The 23765-nt window shown below is 40.1% G+C and overlaps 1 protein-coding gene across 2 annotated transcripts in view; it reads right to left on the reverse strand.

The window, feature by feature from the left end:
* col6a3 (collagen, type VI, alpha 3) overlaps positions 1-23765 on the reverse strand; it is a 179726-nt gene that overhangs the window by 27520 nt on the left and 128441 nt on the right. Inside the window, exons 15-19 of one of the 2 annotated variants that reach the window (XM_059647117.1) lie at positions 20127-20765; positions 15547-16185; positions 12570-13163; positions 4009-4638; positions 237-824 (exon numbers count right to left, since the gene is read on the reverse strand). In XM_059647117.1, the coding sequence (XP_059503100.1) occupies positions 237-824; positions 4009-4638; positions 12570-13163; positions 15547-16185; positions 20127-20765 (3090 nt within the window). The remainder of the gene's footprint in view (positions 1-236; positions 825-4008; positions 4639-12569; positions 13164-15546; positions 16186-20126; positions 20766-23765) is intronic. The other variant, XM_059647118.1, reaches the window with a different exon arrangement.

Below are 23765 nucleotides of genomic sequence, written 5' to 3' on the forward strand. Positions count from 1 at the left end.
GTAAGGTATTTGAGGAAGTTCAACTCAGAGGATTCCAAACAAAATGAGAAAAAGCGTGGCTCTTTTTTTTCTTTCAATGTGCCAGTGCAGGCACACAGGATATCTGGCTTCATTCATGGTTTCACGTTTCTATGAATCTATGGTTTCACAGTTTCACCTGCTACTTAATTGAAATTTAGATGATGTTGTGTAAATTAATGGCACAAATTAAACATAATCGCTCAAAGGCTTCTTACCTTCAGGAGTAATAGTAGTTATTTCCTCAACAATGAAGACGGTTTTAACTTTAGATACCAGCTCCTTTTGAATACTTTGTAATTCCTTAAAATCTCCCAGTTTCAAAATAAAATTTGGCTCATATACGATCTTTTGAAGCTCTGCTGTGTCTGCATCCTTGGCTCCAATAGCAATGGGCACGATACCAGCCTGTTTCATTGTATCTGCTGCCTGTCCAACATCATCTCTGGATTTCCCAGCAGTGATGAGCACCAGGATTTGTGAAGCTCCAGCATCTCCTCTGCTCCCTGTGGATGGACTGAAGACGTTCCTTGTGACATAGTCGAGTGCAGCACCAGTGTTGAGGGGTCTCCCTGTTTTCAGTCTCATCCTTTTAATTGTGTTTAAAACTGCATCTAGAGTTGAATGAGTGTTGAGGCCAAATTCAACTCTTGAGTCAGAACTGTACTGTACCACAGCAACTTTGTCTTTGTCGGGTCCAATATCAAGCTCCTGAACTACGTTCTTAACAAAATCACGGACTAGAGGGAAGGATCTTCCCATTCCAGGAGATCCATCAATTAGGAAGACAATATCTCTCTTCCTGGCTGCAGAAATTGAGCAGAAATTTATATAAATATTTAAGTAGCTATAGAGTAAGGTATGTAATTAGGAATCTGATGCGAAAATTAAAAATACAGTTTTTTTTAGGAGGAGCTATACGCTAGGTCAAGTATTTGGATTTGCAAGATTCAAACCAAAGTGCTTGCCCATCTTTGATACATGTGCATCCTCAGAGCTCAGTGAGGTGCCAACCCTGCTGTAGGCCATTGCAGCTTATCTCCTTCAACATGTTTCTTTCATCTTGGGATCCAATCAAGAGTTCTTTAACTGTGCTCCTCACTGTTTTGGGCAATGACAAGGGAGAAGAAAAATCTATTCTCAATATATGACCACAAAATATAGCTCCATAACGCCTTATAATGTTGATGCTATGGGCGCTTTTGCAGGACCAAAATGGTGTCACATTGTGTGCGCAAACATCTGGCATGGCCTGCCCTAGGCGCCATATCGGTAAGGGCATTAGAAGTGTCCAAAATAGATACATTGTGATGTCAGGAAACATGCAAAGGTTATTTTGACAGCAGTTTTGATACTTTTGTCCTTACAGCTCCAGCTCCCTTTCTTCATCTCCTATAGCTCCATATGTGCTCACCAGCAAGAAAGGAACTCCACACTAACCAGCACTTACTGTTTAAAGTGATCATCAACCACATGCAGGTCATTTGCGGGTTGAATCCCATGGGGATTTTCAAATTTTGTAGAACTGTCATGAGTTTTCTCACGCTGTTTAAAGTTCCTGAAATTGACCTGCAGTGGTTATGTATGTGAGGAAGCCCTTAATTGTGACTTCAAGGACTTGTACATGGGTTGACTCCTTATTTGCAATCATGGATGCTGCAGTTACCAAGCCCCTGCCTGCACATGAAAGGGAGATTGAACGGAGAAATTGCAGAAGAAGGCGAGGTGCTCAGTGAGGAAAAGGAGGGGCACAAGGTGTCTTAGCAGCAGGCCTTAACTTGCTGATGTCTTCTGCTGAGACTTTCTCTCACCTCAATCCAAGTGAGGGGGAGCTCAGTAAATTATGCCACCTCACACAAACAAACTTACAGGCTCAGAGCACAGTAAGAACAGCGCCACCAAAAATTATCGCAACAGTGAATCAGGATCTTTCTGACCTGCTACAGATACTAAGAACAAAGAAAATTACAGCACAGGAACAAGCCCTTCGGCCCTCCAAGCCTGCACCGATCCAGATCATCTATCTAAACCTGGCACCTATTTTCCAAGGATCTGTATCCCTCTGCTCCCTGCCCATTCATGTATCTGTCTAGATACATCTTAAATGACACTATCGTGCCCGACTCTACCACCTCCGCTGGCAACGCGTTGCAGGCACCCACCACCCTCTGTGTAAAGAACTTTCTACGCATATCTCCTTTACATTGTTCGTTTGTATTCTACTACTGCTTAAGAAATGCCCTTTACACCAGGAGAGTGGAGCACATTGTTGTTCTCACTGCATAGGCTTTGGCAGAATAGTCAGCTCCTGCATGGACCAGGGTTCCATTAAACTACACATGCCCGACTGCTTTATGTCACATCTAAATGGAGAGATGGATCATAGCCATAAAGGGTTCCACTCCCAGTTGGCGCCGAGCACACCGTGCAGGTCATGGCCAATGTCCTGGCAGCAGTCACAATGTTGTTACTCTGCTTTCTGTCGCCTTCAAATTGGAGCCACCAGGTCAAGTGAGATTGCGGTTGTGGGTGACAAGGGCTATCTGCTGGCTACCTGGCCAACGATAATGATGTACATCCTAATGAGTATATAGCCAGCATATACGTAATGAGAGTCAAGTTCCCGCACAAAATATCATTGACCAGACCTTCAGAATTCTCAAGTAATATTTCCACTGGCTATAGAGTTGTGGAATAGCTTTGCAGTCCTCTAAGCATGTGTCCAAAATCACTGTGGTCTGCAGTGTGTTATTCATCATGCTAAAAGCACAACCTTTCTATTAGAGTTAGCAAACATCATTTTCTGAATCTGCAACTTCCATCATCTCAAATGACAAAAGCAGCAATGTATGGGAACATCCCCACCTGGAAGGTCCCCTCCAAGCCAAATACCGTCCCGGCTTTGAAATGTATCACTGGTCCATGATTGTCACTTTGTCAAAAACTGGGATCTCCCTCTTTTATAACACTGGGGTATGCCTGCATCTCGAAGCTTACCACCAACTCCTCAAAGCTAATTAGTCGACAAATGGTCAACAAATTCTGGCCTGGCCAGCAAGGCCTGCATTCTGTAAATGAATTAAAAATGGTGGGACTATGAATAATGTGTATGAATTGTGATTCATAGAGAATATTTGTAGTTAAGCCAAGGTGAAGCGGTGAATTAAGCAGTATGTGAAAGACGGATAGTATATTTGTAAGGATATATATTTAAAGAGACATTCATTGATCATGACCACATCCATGGGGTCATTAAATTTCTTCAAACATTACATATAGGTGCATTGTTTGAATTGGCAGGAGTGGCTTTCTCCTCTGGCTGCATTTGTCATGACTTAGCTGGAGGTCAAGGTCTAAACAAAGGATTTGTCTCTCTTCCTGCCCATCTCCTGTGCCAAGGCTTCATATCCTCACTCTCTCTGTCCTGCGTTTTCACTTTCCCTGCAGGTTAGGCAGCCTTCCTCAGTCACTTCCAGCATCTGTTGCAGCCAGGATGTGCTTCATCTTTAAGAAGAAAGCAAAATGCAGTGGATGGCAGAAATCCAAAATAATGAAAAGCAGAAATGTTGGAGAAAGTAAAGCAGGTCAGGTAGAATCTGTGAGAAGGGAAACAGTGTTAACATTTTGGGTTGAACCTGTCGCTTTCTTCAGATGCTGCTGGAATGGTTATTTTAACATTTTCTGTTTATGCTTCCCTTTAATGGTACAAGCCGGCTTTATGTCGGACATGCAAGCTGTGCACAAGGTTAATCTCACCTGAACAAGAGACCCTGCAGAGCAACATGTTTAGCACATGTCTACATACTCATCTTATTTAAATTTAGAGGCAACATAAAGCCCATCTTCATGACAAAGAACATTCCATAGATTGATTACGTGTCGCAATCCTCGTGTCATTTTTTGGAAATTTTCCAATCTTTCTCACTATTGGTAACTCTAGTGGTAATGCAATCACATCTGCAAAAAAAAGATAAAACTTGATTTGTGTACCTTCTGTTGTAATCACTTGTTCTTCAATACTTATTGGTTCTTCGATAACAGTAGGTACTGCCAGTGTGGTCAGTGGTATTATCATCTCATCCAGTAAATCTGGCAGAGACTGGAAATCATTGACACTGAAGATCAAACTTGGGTCAATTGCCATCTCTTCTAGCTGGGCTGGGTCTGTGTGTTTGACTCCAACAGCAAAGGTCATTACTGCAGCTCGCTTCAATGCATCTGATGGTGCGTCCACATCATCATCGGACCTTCCAATAGTAACAAGCACCAAAAACTGAGGAATGTTTTCTTTTATTCGACTTCCTGCTGAGCTAGTAAAGAAGTATTTACTGGCAAAATCCAATGCTGAACCAGTGTTGGCAGTTGTCCCACCTCGCAATCTGAGGGTCCTAATATGAGACAGAAGTTCAGCTTCTGAAGAGTAAGTGTTTAGATAGAATTCAGCTTCAGTGTCATCGCTGTACTGTGCCAGACCTACTCGCACCTGGTCACTTCCAATGGCCAAATTCTGAACTATTCTTGTGATGAAGTCCTTGACGAAAGGTAAATTGGTGTTTCCAACATTGTCTGATCCATCAATAAGGAAGACAATGTCTCTTTCACTCATTTCCCTTCGTACAACTGGAAAAAAAATAAATATCAGGTCAGACAAAGTCTCTGAAATATCTGTTGTAGCTGCAAGATTGCCATGCAACAAGTTCCTAGAAAGTGTTCTAAATTTAATTGGCGATTTTAACCATTTTTGCATTGTTTGTGCTTTCGAAGACTCAAGGGAGGCCTACACTGCACAGATATATTTTTCAACCAACAATAATTAATGAAATGTTGCCTCAGTGGAATCTCAAAGGGAATAATCTCTGGATTATTACACAAGCCAAAAGCAAATTGCCTTGGAGTGAATGAAATTAATGAGTTAATAATCTGACTCAAAGATTATTGTGTCAGAATTGTTTTTCAATTCATAGTGTACTGTTTCCAGCACTGGAAAAGTGAGAGCTGTGCATTTTGGGGGGCCTTCAAATGAACTATGCTGGGACACATATAATGGTGCTTTGTAAAATGAGGACAGTAGGGAGACCTTTAAACTATGCAGTGGGGATGAGGGAGAAAGCGAGAGAAGATGTGATTAAGTTAAAAAAAAAGAGAATGCAAGAGAGCAAGTTAGCAATTTGGAACTGACAGTCTGGGCGGGAAGGGAAAGAGCATTCAAACTTCATAGCACCAGACAATAAGGCTAGGAGTGGTGGAAATAATGTAAAGGAAGGACTAATGGCCCTTTATTTGAATTTAGATGATGTTTGCAATAGAATAGATAAACTGTCATGGTAAAGACCTAGATGTGCGATGACCAAAATTAGGAACTGAATGGAAAAAGAAAAAGAAGGTGTGGTTGAGCTGTTAACAATGGATGTGATCACAACATCAGTGGGACAAGATCCTAAATCGAAATATCAAGGTGTAGATTCAATTTGAGTGCAGGTAAGAAACAGCATGGGACAACAATAATTGGTAGGCGTTGTTTAGGCCATTAAACAGCCATGGTAATATAAGGCACATTACAAGTCAGGAAATTAGAGGTCCGTACCATAAGATTAATACAGCAATCATTGAGTTCTTCAGTCTGACTGGGTAAACCTAATTCACAATAATGCCATGGAGGACAAGCTGCTAGAATGTATATGAGATGGTTTTCTAGAACAATGTGTTGAGGAAACACCTATTAAATATCTAGTATTACTAACTGAGAAGGGGGTAGTTAATAATCTAATTATAAACTAGCCTATAAGAAAGAGTGATCATAATAGGATAGAAATTTGCAGTATTTTTGAAGAGGATGTACATTAATCTGAAAATAGAGATTCCAATCAAAACGAAGGAAACTTTGAAGGTGTGCGATGAATGACCTTTGATGGATTAGGAAATTATATCAAAAGGTATGATAACAGGCAGGTAATGGTTTACATTTAAAGAGTTAATAAAAGCTTAAAAATATTCTTTTGAGGCACAGATATCTTGCAATAAAGTTGATGCAAACATAGCTAACAGAATAAGTTAACGATGGTATCATATTAATGGGAAGCTTATCAAACTTCCAAATGAAGTAGTCAATTTGAGGATGGGATAACAAGGTGTAGAGCTGGGTGAATACAGCAGGCTAAGCGCTATCATAGGAGCAAGAGATCTGACAGTTCGGGCCTAGATCCTTCTTCAGAAATGGGGGAGGGGAAGGGAGTTCTGAAATAAATAGGGAGAGAGGGGGAGGCAGATAGAAGATGGATAAAGGAGACGAGATATCCTCTATCCATCTTCTATCCGCCTCCCCCTCTCTCCCTATTTATTTCAGAACTCCCTTCCCCTCACCCATTTCTGAAGAAGGGCCTAGGCCTGAAATGTCAGCTTCCCTGGTCCTCTGCAGCTGCTTGGCCTGCTGTGTTCATCCAGCTCTACGCCTTGTTATCTCAGAATCTCCAGCATCTGTAGTTCCTAGAACCTCTGAAACAGTTTGAGGATGGGAATGTTTAGAATTCAGCAAAGGAGGACTAATAATTTAATAACGGAAAAAAATAAAGTAAAGTATCAAGGGATTGTTAATTGGACTAAGAAAGTTTTTGTAGGCATATAAAAAGAAAAAAATATGAGACGGGATAAATGTGGATCCTCTGCAGGCAGATGCGTAAGAACCAGTAATGGGGAGTAAGGAAATGACATATGAACATTACAAATGCTTTCTGTTTGCCTTCATGTTGGAAAATGCTGAAATCCTCCACGATTACTAGGAAACCAAGGAAGAATTGAAAATGAACAACTGTTATCTCCTACAATTCTAGAGATTTTGGAGTAGTTCTTACAGACTGGAAAGGAGCAAATATAACCCCACTACTTCAGAAGGGAGGGAGGGAAGAAAAAAGGGAAGGACAGCCTTGTAAACCTGACACTAATAGTGAAGGTAATGTTAGAATTTGTTATAAAAGATGTCATAACTAATTGCTGAGAAGATAGCGGTGGGATTGAAAAATATCAAAATTGGTTTATAAAACAGAAATAACAGGTTTGACAAACCTGTTACAGATTTTAAAGAGTAACAGGCAGAACAGATTAGGGGACAACTAGTAGATGCAGTGTATTTGGATTTTCAGAAGGTGCTTAAAGAGTTTTATAGAGCAAGTTATCAACCAGAATTAGAAGACAGGGGATTGGGGGTAGTATATCGTATGGATTAATAGGCAGAAAACAAAGTGTAAGAATAAATGTGTCATTCTCAGGCTGACAGGCTATGACCAGTGGATCAGTAGACATTGAAACATAGATAACAGGAGCAGAGCAGTATTTCAGCCCCCAGCTATTCACAATCTGCATCAATGGGTTGCATGTCGGGAAGAAATTTAATATTTCCAAGTTTTCTGATGACACAAGACTGGGTGGGAAAATGAGTTGTGTGGAGAAAGTAGAGTGTTCCGGCAGGTTAAGCCAGACTTTGTAAATGGTAATGAGCAAGGTAGATATAGGATAATGTGGAGAAATGTGAAGTTATTCTTTTTCAGTAGAAAAACGGAAGTGCAGAATATTTGTGGATGTGAGTTTGCTCGCTGAGCTGGAAGATTAGTTTTCAGACGTTTTGTCACCATTCTAGGTAACATCATCAGTGAGCCTCCGATGAAGCGCTGGTGGTATGTCCCGCTTTCTATTTATCTGTTTAGGTTTCCTTGGGTTGGTGATGTCATTTCCTGCATTGGTGATGTCATTTCTTATTCTTTTTCTCAGAGAATGGTAGATTGGCTCCAAATCAATGTGTTTGTTGATGGAGTTCCAGTTGGAATGCCATGCTTCTAGGAATTCTCATGCATGTCTCTGTTTGGCTTGTCCTAGGTTGGATGTGTTGTCCCAAACAAAGTGGTGTCCTTCCTCATCTGTATGTAAGGATACTAGTGATAGTGGGTCATGTCGTTTTGTGGCTAGTTGATGTTCATGTATCCTGGTGGCTAGCTTTCTGCCAGTTTGTCCAATGTAGTGTTTGTCACAGTTCTTGCAAGGTATTTTGTAGATGACATTCGTTTTGCTTGTTGTCATCTACAAAATACCTTGCAAGAATTGTGCCAAACACTACATTGGACAAACTGGCAGAAAGCTAGCCACCAGGATACATGAACATCAACCAGCCACAAAACGACATGACCCACTACCACTCGTATCCTTACATACAGATGAGGAAGGACACCACTTTGATTGGGTCAACACATCCATCCTAGGACAAGCCAAACAGAGACAAGCATGAGAATTCCTAGAAGCATGGCATTCCAACCGGAACTCCATCAACAAACACATTGATTTGGAGCCAATCTACCAGCCTCTGAGAAAAATAACAGGAAATGACATCACCGATGCAGGAAATGACATCACCAACCCAAGGAAACCTAAACAGATAAATAGAAAGTGGGACATAACACCAGTGCTTCATCGGAGGCTCACTGATGATGTTACCTAGAATGGTGATGAAACGTCTGAAAACTAACCTTCCAGCTCAGCGAGCAAACTCACATCCAGAACCTCAACCTGAGCTACAAATCTTCTCAAAACTCGCTAATGCAGAATATTTATTAAATGGTGAGAGTTTGAGAAGTGTCAATGTCTGAAGAGACCTGGATACCCTTGTTCATAAGTTAGCGAAAGCCAACATGTTGATGCAGCAAGAAATTAGATTCCCTACAGTGTGGAAATAGGCCCTTTGGCCCAACAAGTCCACACCGCCCCTTGGAACATCCCACCCAGACCCATCCCCGTATAACCCACACACCCTTGAACACTATGGGCAATTTAGTATGGCTGATCCACCCAGCCTGCACATCTTTGGACTGTGGGAGAAAACCAGAGCAAACCCACGCAGACACAGGGAGAATGTGCAAACTCCACACAGACAGTCACCCGAGGGTAGAATCGAACCTGGGTCCCTGGTGCTGTGAAGCTACAGTGCTAACCACTGAGCCACAATGCTGCCCCAATGCATCAATGCTTTTGGTTCACACCCCTCATCATGACTAGATGAAGGGTGTAAACCCAAACATTTGATTTCCCTGCTTCTCTGGTGGTTCTTAGGAATGCAAATGTTATGTTGGCTAATATTGCAAGAGGAGCTGACTACAGGAATAAAGACGTCTTAATGCAATTGTGTAAAGCCTTGGTGTAACCACACTTGGAATATTTTGTACAGTTTTTGTTTTCTTTCCCTTTGAGGGCATGCAATAGAGGTTCACCAGACTGATCTCTGTTCTATAAGTGAGTTTTTCTACTATTCATTCATGGAATGTGAGTGCCACTAGCTAGGCCAGCATTCATTGGCCATCTCTAAATGCCTGGAGGGCAATTAAAAGTCAACACATTGCTGTAGATGTGGAGTCACAAGTGGGCCAGCTCTGGTAATGATGGCAAATTTCCTTCCCTAAAGGATATAGTGAACCAAATGGGTTGTTACAACAACCAACAGTGGTTAAAAAGTTTTTTTAAAAAATATTATCAATAGTTTAGAAGAATGAGAGGGATCTCATTGAAGCATAAGACTTCGAACAGGGCCGAGAGAAGGCAAGAACTGCAGATGCTAGAATTACAGTCAATACAGTGAGGAGCTGGAGGAACACAGCAGGTCAGGCAGCATCAAGTGAGCAGGGACATCAACATTTAGGGTTTACAACCTTCATCGTGACTAGGTGAAGGGTGTAAACCCAAAAATTTGACTTTCCTGCTTCTCTGGTGGTTCTTAGCCTGTTGTGTTCCCTCTGACAGGGCTGAACAGGGTGGCATGCAAGAAGGATATTTTCCCTGCCTAAGGGGTGGAAAATCAGTGGGTGTCGTCACAGAATACAACAGTAGCCTTTCAGGATTGAGATGAGGAGGACTTTTGTTTTCACTCATACCTAGTTTCCTTTGTCTCATTATTATTGGCTGTCTTCAGCTGTCTAGGCCCTAAAGTCTATAATTAGTTCCATAAACATATTTGACTCTTGCACACCCTCTCTCTCCCTTCAAATTACTGCTGAAATCCTACCTCCTTGATCGAAAAGCTTCTTTTTAATATTTGTGTTAATGTTTCCTTACATAACTTGGCATCAAACTTTGTTTGGTATATATTCTGTGAAGCACTGTGGGACATTTTATGATGGCAACTGGAATATGTTAAAATTGAGGAATTTTTTATATGAATCTAAAACTGCCTCCCAGGCCATTTAAAAAAATGAACAATTTAAAAAACAATTTTTGTTTAATTCTGGGAAATGAACTGTAGTAAATGAATTCTGTGAATACAGAAGAACAACAGAGAGATTGTGACAACAATGTGGTTAGCTCTAATTAAATGTTAGGTCAGAGAACATTTTAGAATATCGAATTAAACACAATCTTCGTGAATATTTCATTGTATGTGTTTAATCAAGCACAGTGATCATACGGTCTGTTTGAAGATTATAATGCTGAACTTATTAATTTTTTTTCCTAATTTGTTTCTAAAATTTTGTACCTTGGTACCTTCTATCTAAGATGGTGCAAAGGACCGTAATGCCGAAATTATTATTTCTTTATTTTTCCAACTTATTCCTAAGATCCTGTACCTAAGTACCTCTGTACCCAAGGTAGCACTGTAAGTGGCCACTTTGTAAACTTTTCACTGCACTTGTGAGTACTTGTGACAATAGACCTAACTCTAATTCTACATTATGAATGTGATGCAGGGCTAGTTATAATGATAAAGCAATAGAAATGGTGCAATAAGCTGAACAAGAAATGACAGGCAACATAAGACAGAGTATTTATTGATGGACAAGAAGTAAAAGATTATATTTGCTGGTTGTTGCTGAAATTTGTGTTAAATATGTCAGGAATCAGTGTGAGATTAACTTTTGTTGTCTGGATGATTTGGACTTGGTCTTTGAAAGTACATTACAGAGGCTTGTAACAATACAAAATATGAAAGTGCTGGCAAACACAAAAGAGATTGTAAAGGATTTGGTGAGGAAATAAATTAATTATAGCATCAGGAGATAGACCACATGTATGATTTAGGAAGTTTTACAATGTATTTACAACCCACAAACAGAAAATTCAGCCCAATAGACAGGGATTACTCCACACAAGCTTTCATCCACCCTTCATCATCTAACCACATCAATTTAGTCAAGTTACTAATCAAACTCCTACACGCAAGAGTTCATAGCTGTACTGTCTGAGGTTTCTATGGACATGGACAATAGTGCGTTAAACCTCATTGTGGTACTCTTTGCCAACAGTTTGATTGATGAAGACTGTTAAAATGCAGATGTAGGACTCTCATCTGAGTTCCTGGCATTAAATATAAAAGAACTGTTTATGCATTAGCAATTCGTTGTATGTTATCTTCAAATATGCTTTTCCGATCAGAGTTTTCTTGTAACCGTCTCGAGCTAATCTGCCTCCTGTTCATAAAGCTGTTTTAAAATTGACTAAAAAAAACTCATTGATCTGTTGCTTTATTCCAGAATCTAGTGATAAAGCTCTGACACTACTTGCTAGTGTCTGCTACAGTAAGCACTCTTTCTCAAAGAAAATAATAAGTCAAGGGCTGGTAATGGTAGCAAGAAGATTTTTAAAATTATCAGTCTCGATGTTGAAACATATGTTGGGCTGGAACATAAAAACTGCAAGATCTGTTCTATTTTTCACATGTTCACGTTATTCCATCTAAATCCACGCTTACTGAGGATGCTAATGTGTCACCAACAGACGTGAAAGTGTTATTTAGTAAACAGAACTTGAGTGTTGCCAAAGCTGTTAATGTTGTTCATTCTGCACTCATATGGGCTGACATGAGAAGGTAAATTTTTAAAAGAGACAACTATTTATATTGTGTGGGAAACACAGAAAACGTGTTTATTAGTTGGTACATAGACAACTATTGGTCAAGGCATTACCAAACACCAATGAACATTTGACATAGGTTTTAGATATGATTAGGCAACACTTGCTGACAAATTGTAGGTACACCAAGGATTACACGAATAATATACTTAAAATTATCAGATTGCAATGTGGCTTACTTAACATTTGTTCAAAGCTAGATGTATCGATAGGCAGACACCTCTCCCTTGCAGGAAAAAGAAAGATGTCTAGGCATCTTTTTGAATTAGCAGAAGTGTCGGGGCAATATTTCTTTGATGAATTCTCCGCAGCAATAGTTCAGCCAATCATAGTCAGCTTGCAAAACAATCAGCAGTATTTTCTGTGTACAGTATCAATTGTTCCTTCTTTTGAAACTTTACCCATTTTTGCGGCTGTCCTAATGAGTGCATCATCACCAATACTGAAAGGACATACTTTCAAGGCCTCTGATTTGTTAGTGGTATGAGTAAGAACTACTAATTTGGATCATATGCCCCTGCATTAAAATTCTTTGCAAATAATTTAATGAAGGAACTTGTTGTGTAGAACATCCTTGCAAATTTTAAATCTGCAATCTTGCTTACCTCTTTCAAATTAATCAATCCCATTCAGTTTGTGTTTTTTAACGTAAATTAAGTCACTAAGCAGTTTACCTTCAGTGGGAACTGTTGGTTCCTCAATCACAGACACTGCTCTAACTTTAGACAATAACTCTTGTTGAATAGTTGTCAATTCATGGAAGTCTCCCAGTTTCAAAACAGATTCCGGATTAGACACTAGCTGTTGTAATTCCGTTGCATCTGCATCCTTGGCTCCAATAGCAATGGGCACGATACCAGCCTGTTTCATTGTATCTGCTGCCTGACCAACATTGTCTCTGGATTTCCCAGCAGTGATGAGCACCAGGATTTGTGAAGCTCCAGCATCTCCTCTGCTCCCTGCGGATGGACTGAAGACATTCCTTGTGACATAATCCAGTGCAGCACCAGTGTTGAGGGGTCTCCCTGGTTTCAATCTCAGCTTTTTAATTGCATCTGAAACTGCATCTCTAGTTAAATGAGCGTTGAAGCCAAATTCAAGTTTTGGGTCAGAACTGTACTGCACCACAGCAACTTGATCTCTGTCAGGTCCGATATCGAGCTCCTGGATTATTTTCTTCAGAAAATCTCGGACTTGTAGAAATGATCTTCCCATCTCAGAAGAGCCAGCGATTAGGAAGACAATATCTCTCTTTCTGACTGCAGGAACTGAACATTAATATACAACATCAACATATTAAAACAATTCATGGAAAATATATTTCTGATTAATGGAATATAATTAAGATCATTATGATAATCTGAAAGGAAGATTTCAAATGTCAGTTTGCTGTTGTCACTGTGGTCCAATTTTGGTTATGCTTTTGTTCTGCCATTAAAGAAGCATTAACATTTCCTGTCCAGAACTACCCAATTTGAGTCCAACAAAATTGGATCAACACATCTTAAGAATATTATTTTAAATGGTAGAATTTGTTTTGTCTTTTCCTGTTAAATTTTGTTCACTAAGATGCAAGATTAAGACCATGGGAAATGAAATTCTTCCCTGCTTTTGCCACATTAGGTTTGAGCTTCTTTTTATGGCTTCAGCTCACTTGTTTGATTACACCAGAAGTGTATAGCATTTCTCGAGATGAAGTCTCCTTTCAAACAGTTTTTGATCAAATTCATTATCACTGAGATTAAGATGGTATGGTAGAAATTTTTTAAAACTTTTAGCAAATTTAAAAAAAAACAGGAATTGCTGAATTGAAGAAAGACAGCAAGCAGAAATTTACTTGCAATAGAGAACCATGCCAACCATGGTTAAAATTTTGTTACTAGTCAAAATAGGGCAAGAATAGATTTGCTTTTTAGCATCCTTGATCAGTGGCCTCTTTAAAGGCAGTATCAGGGGAAATGACTGACAGTCAATGATGCTCTAGCAATCCAATAAATAGGAAGAAAACAGTGAAACAGGCAAATCCAGAAACACCTACATTTTCACTAAACCCTCACAGTATAACCTTGTAAGTGGATGAGAATTCAAACTAGATATTAGAAATCTCCACATACATTCACAGAGTGCCAAAACCTTTGATTCTATTACACTTTATCTGACTGCTTAATCCCAACGTTAACTGTGTTACAGTAACAAGAGCCTGATGCTTAGCCTGCATCCAATCAAATCGCCATCATGGAATATCTGGAGATACCTGAGTAAAATTAAATATTGAATCGCTCAATTTGCCTTATTTGATTTGTGATCTATCTGCAAAATTTAACAAAATATCAGCTACAATCAGCAAGAAGCAGCCACAGAATGGGAAGGGGAAAAAGAAGTGCTAAGAAATGGGGATAATATATATATCTACATGTGCATATAGCACCACCGCAAGCAATACTGTGCAGAGTTACATCGATTCCCAGACTGCGTATCAAGGTGCTAAATGGGCTTTCTAATGTGATTTGAGTTGCAGGCAGCATAGTGGCTCAATGGTTATCACTGCCACCTCATGACACTAGGGACCTGGGTTTAATTCCAGAGATTGTTTGTGTGGAGTTTAAATGCTCTCTTCGTGTTTGAATGGGTTTCTACAGGGTGGTCTGGCTTTCTCTCAAAGTCCAAAGTTGTGCAGGTTAGGCGAATTGGCCACGATACAATTTCCCTGTAGTGTCCAGGGATGTTCAGGTTAGGTGGATTAGCCATGGTTAAAGCACGGTTGCAAGGATAGGATAGAGTGTGATGGGGGGCTGTGTCTGGGTAGGATGCTCTTTGGAAGACTGGTGCAGAATTGATCAGCTGAATGGCTTCTTTCCACACTCTGGGGATTCTATGATATGGAAGGATATTGTGTGGGTGACAGGTCCCAATCGCCACCCCCGACATTGTGACCAGTTTTATACAATTCGCTCACGTCCAATACGATACAGATTGAGGAGAGTGTCAGTAGGAACTTATGTCTTTCCCTTTAGTAGTCTTAGTAATTAAATTTTCTTGTTCTTCAGATTCCTCTGTCTGGATGAGACTGAATCTCACCTGAAACTTACCCCCTTCCACCTTTGACTCCAGTTTCCTACCATCTACAAAATTATGACAAGTCTCATCCTTAATTCCCATAGCAGACCTATGGGAGACTTTCTTCTGAAGAGTAAGAGCACCCTTTGTATTTCCTGAGAGGACCAGTGCAGAGGGTAATGTTTAAACTTTGTGAGTGGTCTCGTGTCTAATATTTTTGATTAGTTGGAGAAAAATATTTCCAGAATTTCGGAAATGGTGACAATTTTCCGGCTCCAATTTCCACAAGCTCTGTACCAGCAGACATATAACACAGAAGAGATATATGTATTAATTTTCATAACATCTGTTGATATTTCCTCAGCTTTTATTCCCCAAACTACACGACAATATGCTCAGCCTTCCACTCCCACTCTCAAAGATTGCCTTATTCAATTCCTGTTTTTGGACAAGGCTGAGAAATAGAAACATTGTATTCAAATCTATAGGGATGCATCGGTGATATTAAAGATTTCTGATGTAAGCCTATGAACATATCAATCTTAAAAGTAATATTAACAAGTACTTAACAAAATAAAATTTTAGTTCAGGTACCTTCTGTAGGTGCAACAGTAGGTTCTCTGATGTCTACTTTTGGCTCATCGATAATTATTTGTGGAACACGCAGTCTTTGTATTTGGGGCAATACCTTTTCTTGTATGTCTGATAGTGAATAGAAATCCCTCAAATTGAAGACCAAACTGGGTTCAAATGCTATTTCTTTTAGTTGTGCTGTGTCAGTATTTCTGGCTCCAATGGCAAAGGTCATGATAGCGGCTCGTTTCAATGTATCTGCAGATGCTTTGATATCATCTCCAGACCTCCCACCAGTGATCAACAGTAAAAACTGAGGAACACCTTCGTCTTTCCTGCTGCCTGAAGACTGGGTAAAGTGGTATCTGAAGACAAAGTCCAGTGCTTTGCCAGTATTGGCTGTCATGCCACCTTTAAATCTGAGTGGTCTCAGGAGAGACAGAAGTTCATCCTTTCTTGAGTAGGTGTTAAGATAAAACTTAGTTTCAGGAGCGTCACTGTACAGTACCAACCCAACACGCACTCTGTCACTTCCAATGTCCAGGTTCTCAATTAATCTTGTGATAAAATCATGCACATGTGGTGCGTTTGAATTCCCGATATTATCTGACTCATCAATCAGAAACACAATATCCCTCTTGATTTCAGCTTCAGATGTAACTAGAAAAAATACAAACCAAGTAATATGATTACTTTCAAGGAAAATGATCAGAATTAGATTTGGACAGAGATATGGAAGAAAGTAGAGGATTATTGTACTGGTTTCAAGGCTTTTGCTGTTGAGGGTAAAGTACAAAGATAACAGTCAACAGAATCAAAGGTCATGCGGTGTAAAATGGATCTAAATGAAAGATTCTAGTTGTATGTCTCTATAATTAATATTTAAAGAGAATGAGTGAGAGAGAGAGAAAAGGATTGATATAAATTAGCAAAATAAATCAAAACCAATGTTTGAATTCTATTATTACGATTGCAAAAGGAACAAAAATTATTAACAAGTTCAATTTATTTTTGTATGAGTTTCTTCAGAAACAAAGGTTGTGACCAAAGTTTTGCTTCAGATAATCTATGTGCAGGTTGTGAGGAATAGGAGTCTCTACCTTGCTTAAGATTTAACTAATGAAACATTCTGTCCTTTCAAATGCTATTTTCACAGGACAATCTACTTTCCCATTGACAGGAGTTCTGTCATTTACATTTATGCTAGTTGTTACCTTAACCAAAAAAAAACAAAGAACTATGGATGCAGGAAATCTCAAATGGAAACAGAAATTCCCGGAGAAATTCAGAGGGTCTGGCTGCCTCAGTGGACAGAAAGCAACGTGAATGCTTCAAGTCCAGTGATCATTCAGAACAAGAGATTTTCAAGGATGTTGCCTGGGCTGGAGAGTTTCAGTTATGAATAGAGATTGGACAGCCTGGGGTTGTTTTCCTTAGAGCAGAGGAGATTGAGAGAGGACAGAGTGAAATATATAGATAGATTAGGTTGACCGGAAGAAACTTTTCCCTTGAATGGTGGGATTCAATGACCAGGAGGCATACATTTAAGATAAGGGCAGATGGTTCAGAGGGGATGAGAGGAAACTTATCTTTTTCATGCAGGATAGGGGAACATGGAACTCACTGCCTGTAAGGGTGGAAGAGACAACAACTCTCCTGACATTTTACAGGTATTTAGATGTGCACTGAAGACTAAGGCATGCAAGGCTATGTGCCAAGTGTTGGAAAGTGAGATTGGAATAGTTATGTGTTTGTTTTTGACAGACATGGACAGGTTGGGCCAAAGGTCCTTTCTCTGTGCTGTATATTTCTCTGAACCTATGACTATGATTGGAAACTCCTGTCAGAAATATAGAGTTCTTCCAGTACAGATAAAAATTACAAGGAGATGGGTGGCAATCGGCATGTGATTACCAATCCTTGGAAAATACTGCTCCTTAATTTAAGCACGTGCCACATTTACCAACATCAATTATAGAGAAACCCTGAGGTGGAACAATAATATTTACATATGATACAAAAGGGAATGATTGTTTCTTTCAAGTAGTTGTTTCATGACCTCCTGGATAGGCTGTCAAGCAAAGCATTTAGAATGACAAGTCACAAGTTAGTCTATTTGTACAGTCCAACAGTTATAATGAGATTCACTTAGCTCAATCGAAACAACACATTTAGCTAACTTCATTGAATTTTTGAGAAACTAACATGATTGATGAGGATAATGCGATTTACGTGTTAAATATTGACTTCTGAAAGACTTTTGATAGTATGTAATAGACTTGTCAGCAAAGTCGAAGCCACTGAAGAACTGCAGATGCTGTAAATCACAAACAATAATGGAAGTTGCTGGAAAAGCTAAGCAGGTCTGGCAGCATCTGTGAAGAAAAAATCAGAGTTAATGTTTCAGGTCTGGCAATTCTTCCTAGGAACTGACGGTAGCACGAAAATGTCGGTTTATATGTGGAAAATAGGGAGGGGTGGTGGGGTAGGGAGTAAACAGTAGGCTAGAGCCCAAAGATGAAGAAGAACAAGGGCTGATAAAGACGTTGCTCTGGCTGAGAGGGTGAATCATTGTTAAAAGGGACTGTTAGTGACTAACAATAGGTCGTGTGTACTTTAACACACCACCCTCTTCCCTAGAGCCCTCCAGGCTCAATGTCGAGTTCAATCATTTTCGGGCCGAAACACTTCCATGTCCTAGGCCCCTACCCCACACAATTTATTTTTGCATGAATCTTCAGAAACAAAGGTTGTGGCCAAAGTTTTGCTTCAGTGCAGGTTGTGAGGAATAGGAGCCTCTACCTTGCTTAAGATTTAACTAATGAAACATTCTGGCCTTGTCATCACATAGCCTGCCATTACACACTAACTAGTCTTAGTCACTAACAATCCCCATTAACAACTATTCACCCTCCTAGCCGATCGTTATCAACTCCTTTGTCTATCCAACCGCACTTCTCTCTCTTCGGGCTCTTTCCTATCGATTACTCCCTACTCCATCGCCCTCCCTATTTTCTGTATATAAACCGATGTTTTCCCAGCTACCATCAGTTCTGAGGAACGGTCACCGGACCTGAAATATTAGCTCTGATTTCAGTTCACAAATGCTGCCAGACCTGCTGAGCTTTTCCAGAAACTTCTGTTTTTGATGGAATAAAAGAGATAGTGGCAGCAGGGACCTAATGTTGGTTGAGTGTCAGAAAACAGAACATTGGCGTGAATAGTTTTCTTTTCATACTGAAGGAAGATTATCCAGAGGTCAGTGCAAATTATTTTTGTGTTCAGTTTCAAACTTTACAGATGACAGACAATTTATAAGATTTGTTAATTGCGAGAAGGTTAGTGATAGAATTCAAGAGGTTTTATACAGGCTGGTGCAATGGGTAGATACAGGACAAATACATGTTAGTGCAGAGAAATATGAAGTGGCACACTTTGGGAGGAAAAATAAATGAATTGTTACAATTCTAAACAGGCTGCAGGAAGAGAGACTCACAAATAAACGTGTGCTGATCATTAAAGCTGATGTGACAGGTCGAGAAACTGGTTAAAAAGGTGCATGGTATCATAGGGTTTATAGAGACACTGAGTACAAAAGTAAAGAAGTCATGATAAATCTCTATGAAATAATTTTCCAACGTCAACTGGAGTATTGTGTCCAATTCTCAGACTATGCTTTTGGAAGCATTGTACAGGCTTTAGAAAGGGTGCAGAAAATATTTACATGAACACTTTCATGCTTTAGCTCTTCAGTTCCATGGATTGATAAGTGAAACTGATGCCATTCACCTTAGAAAAGAAAAGGAAAGAGATGAAATTTGATGGAAGTATTCAAAAACATGAGGAGTCTGGGCAAAGGAGACAGACAGAATATGTTCATGGGAGCTAAAAGATCCAGCACCAGAGCACATGGGTAAAGGTGAGTGGCAAAAGCACCAAAAGTGACATCAGAAAATGTTGTTGTTTAATGCAATGAGTGATTAAACTTCACACCGCCTGAGATTATTGTAGAGGCATATTTAATTGTAACTTTCAAAAGAGAATTGGATAAGCACCTGGGGATTAAAAAAGGAAAGTTTGGAGTTACAGTGAAAAGGATAGGAATTGAGACTAGCAGAATTGCTCTTACAGACATCTAAACTGGACTTAATGGGCAGAGTAGCCTTCCTCAGCTCTGTAGTTATACATTATACTGTCTGGCAAACAGCTGTCAGCTGGTGGGGGGTGGGGGGGCGGGGGTGGTGGAGGGAGGGGCAGCGATACTTGAGCATCACTAAGCTGGCATGCAAATACATATTATATTGAGTTAACCAAGACATTGTCTATCTCATCTACCACATAAACAAAACATAATCCAGTCAAAGTTATCTATTTGATTCTTCCTCTGAACTGATCACGTAGACAGGTTTAAGACTTGACATGAATTAGTTTATTTTCTTTGAATTGTTCTGAAAATGGGTGGACATTGCAAGGACTTTAATTCAGGGCATGATCTGGAATTCCTCACCTACTCTTCTGAAAGACATATTAGTTCTTCTCTTGCTACGAATGAATATTCTGTGATTAAGACTGAAACAAAGTAGAGAACAAAATTCTTTTACCTTCTGGAATGGTGTCAGTTACTCTTCCAGCAATCACTTTTGACTTGTCATGAGTTACTGGTGGAGCAGCCAATGTCAATAATGAGGATGTCACTTGTTCCTTTATGTCTGGCAGGGAATGAAATTCCTGCACATTGAAGACCAGACCTGGGTCACTTGCAATTTCTTTTATTTGGGCTGGGTTAGCATTCTTGGCTCCTATCACAAAGGTTATCATAGCATCTTGCTTCATTTTATCTGCTGGCGTTTTAACATCATCTCCAGAGCTTCCACTAGTGATGAGTACCAATACTTGAGGAACGCCTTCATCTTTCCTACTTCCTCCATGTTGAGTAAAATGATAGCGGAGGACAGAGTCCAGTGCTGCACCAGTATTAATGCTCCTTCCACCTCTTAGCCTTAGACCTTTCACATGCGTTAGTACTTCATCTTCAGAAGAATATGTGTTCAGATAGAATTCCGTTTCTGCATAACTACTGTACTGTACCAGACCAACCCTCACCCTGTCGCTCCCAATATCGAGGTTTTCCATTATACTTGAGAGAAAGTCACGGACTGAAAGAAAATTTTCCCTTCCAACATTGTCTGATGTATCGACAAGGAACACAATGTCTCTCTTGCTTCCTCCATCTGGTATAACTGGAAGAAATAGTATAATTTCTTGTAAATGTACAAAATTAGGAAAAATTGTATACATTACAGCAATTCTCTGGATAGAAAATTAAGGGGAGATCTAATTGGGATTGTTACGATAGTGAAGTGAAATTATAGGACAGCCCATAACGAAGGGGCATTACAACTTGGTCAATCCAAAGTAATGTCAGAAAAGAGTGTGTTCACACGAGGACAGTGGATGTCAAGAAATCACCCACATAAAAAACCTGCTGAAACTGACGCTGAGGAGTTCGGCAGTCAATAAAAAGTTTGATGCTGTGATCACAAAAATTTTGTTGGACAAGTGTAGGTAGAGCTGTGACAGAAATAAGGCATGATTTAATTGAATAGTAGAAAAGACCAGAGGGTCTGAATGGCCTGCACATTTTGTTACATCCCAAAGGAAGTGCTGTGGGTGCATATGTAACATAAATAATTTATCTGTGACTGAAGCCAACATGCTGGATTTTTTAAAGTTTCCAACAGTTGCTGCTCAGTTGTTTTGCAACATTATTTGTAGGAAATTGTTACTTTGAAAGTTGCAATGGTGACCAAGCCAATGTCACACAATTGACAACATTGTCTAAAGTCAAAATTGGCCCTTTCAAATTTTAATCAAATGGAAACTTTTAATCATCATGGATATTTTATTGATGTTCAAAAATTGTAACACATTAATCATGTACAGCTGTCAATTACTCAGAGATAAAAGAGTCAAAGTGGCAGAGTAAATGCAGTTTTAAGTTGAAATTTGAAATCAAAATATCGACTGCTTTTTTTGTTTACAGCTACAAAGGTACGCATCTATCAGGAATCAATCATAAAATGTTATGGTTTGTTCTAGTAACATTCTAAAATTTTTCCAACAACAGTGTACATTCTTCCTGCAACCGCCGCATTTACTGTTGGAAATGTTTTCTCGTGTGAAACCCAGACCTTTTACACAGGCAAGTGGGGAATCAAATTGGACAGGAGGCAAAAACTTCCCAAAAGCAGCTTAAACTTGTTGCAATCAACTTTTCAGGCACATTAGTTTTCTCAACCTCTACAGCCAGAAACCAGTTTATTAGCATACCACAAATATTCTTCAATGCTGCAGCCTGCTGGAATTACATACACAAGTGAAACCTTGAAAGCAGGAAACCTATGCATTCCGAAACCTGAATCTCTACATGAGGTGTGTACGTGTTAAGGTGGATTCCTTTCCCCAAGCTCCAGTGAGTACAAACCTCTCCACTAACTTGGCTCCTTTAGAACCAAGAGATAACAAGTACTGTAAATGCTGGAGTCAGAGACAACACAGTGTGGAGCTGGAGGAACACAGCAGGCTAGGCAGCATCAGATGAACAGGAACACTGACATCCTGAAGAAGGGTCCTGACCTGAAACCTCAACTTTCCTGCTCCACTGATGCTGCATGGCCTGCTGTGTTTATCCAGCTCCATACCTTGATGTCTCCTTCCAAACCAAGCTGTTTCTGGGTGCAAAACTCCACAGTGTAAGGCTTGAAACAGCTCTTTTTCAACCAGCAGTTGAAAAGCCTCAGACCCTTGTGGGCTTGCCTTTTGTATTTAAAAGCAAATAGTGTAAAAGCTGAAGGGTGACAGGGTCTGGACAAGTGAGACAGCTGCACTGCTGGATAGTAGCCAGAATAGGTAAGCATAGCTTAACTGGAAAATAGTCTGAAATGAAACAGGAGTTGAACAAAAAGAAAAGTTTGCAGAACGTGGGCTGGGCAGAAGACCAAAGGAGGGAATTCAACTTAAAATGTATACATTTGGTGGTGGTGGTGGGGTGGGGGTGGGGGGGTGGTTTAGAACGATCCTGGCGAATAGTGGAAGCAAACTGAGATGTGGAGGGCAAAATCACAGTAGATAATGTCAGGAGGTCCGAAAGGGTTGAAGGTGCATGTTAAAGGCAAGGAACACAATGGGGCCGTTAACTGAGGCTGAGGCGGGAGAACAAGCAGGTGGATAGGATATGGGGCAGCATATGGGTAAAGCTGAGCATAGGGGAATCCAGATGGGAGTGGAACCGCTGGAAGAGTAAGAACGTCAAGGGAGATCATGATAAAGCCCGTAGTCACAGGAGGAGATTGAAAGGCAGGGGGATGCCAGAGGAAAGGCTGTCTAGTTATGAGAATAAATTGCACTCGAGAGAGGGAGGCTAAAGAGTGGATGACACCAGAGAGAAATTTACAACTTTTCTCCAAATCTCTATCTTTTCTCTAAATTGGTTTATAAAAGGAAGCTTCATCGAGAATATACAGTGAAATGGAACGGGCCCCAGATCTGTTTGCAAGTACTTCCACTCAACCACCCGAGGGAATGGAAATAGGAACATAAAAATACCATTGCACGAGCACTCAGTTAAGGACTTTGCTCTGACTGCACCTTGACTGCAAAATTTAAAAAAAACAATAAAACTCTTACAGCCCCAAACTCTAGCATCCCAGTCAGGTTCCATCATTCACTAACCCTTGGCAAGAATGGCACTAGCAGTGATGGAGGCGCTGGGCGCAGTTATTCAGCCATTCAGGAATGTGCACAGGCCTGTACATATCGGAAGCTAAGGAGATGGGGATGACACCATTATGCAGGCTGTATATTGTATGACTGCATCACGGAGATATTGAAGGCCAGGGGAGTTGGATTGAGCTAATTGCCACAAACATAAGAGGCAAAATAAAGATCAAAGCTACAAATTTCTTCCATTTGACAACATTGAGAAGGGGAAAGCAGTTGTGAGTTATGAAGGCTGTACCTCGCTGTGTAGAGGTACCTCTAGGGCAGGTTGTCACCCTGACATGAACGCCTGCTAAGAGCAGAAAGGATAGATTGACTCTGTCAAGATCACATGGAAAATTTACATTTTAGCTCAGTACTCCCATGCCAGACATCTGACCACTCAACTCAGCTGCTTTGTTATTTTTACTAAGATCAAAATAAGAAGGAGAAGAAGGGACGAACAACCCGAGTAACGGCAC

This window comes from Stegostoma tigrinum, chromosome 7, assembly GCF_030684315.1.
Source record: "Stegostoma tigrinum isolate sSteTig4 chromosome 7, sSteTig4.hap1, whole genome shotgun sequence".
Lineage (NCBI taxonomy): Eukaryota > Metazoa > Chordata > Chondrichthyes > Orectolobiformes > Stegostomatidae > Stegostoma > Stegostoma tigrinum.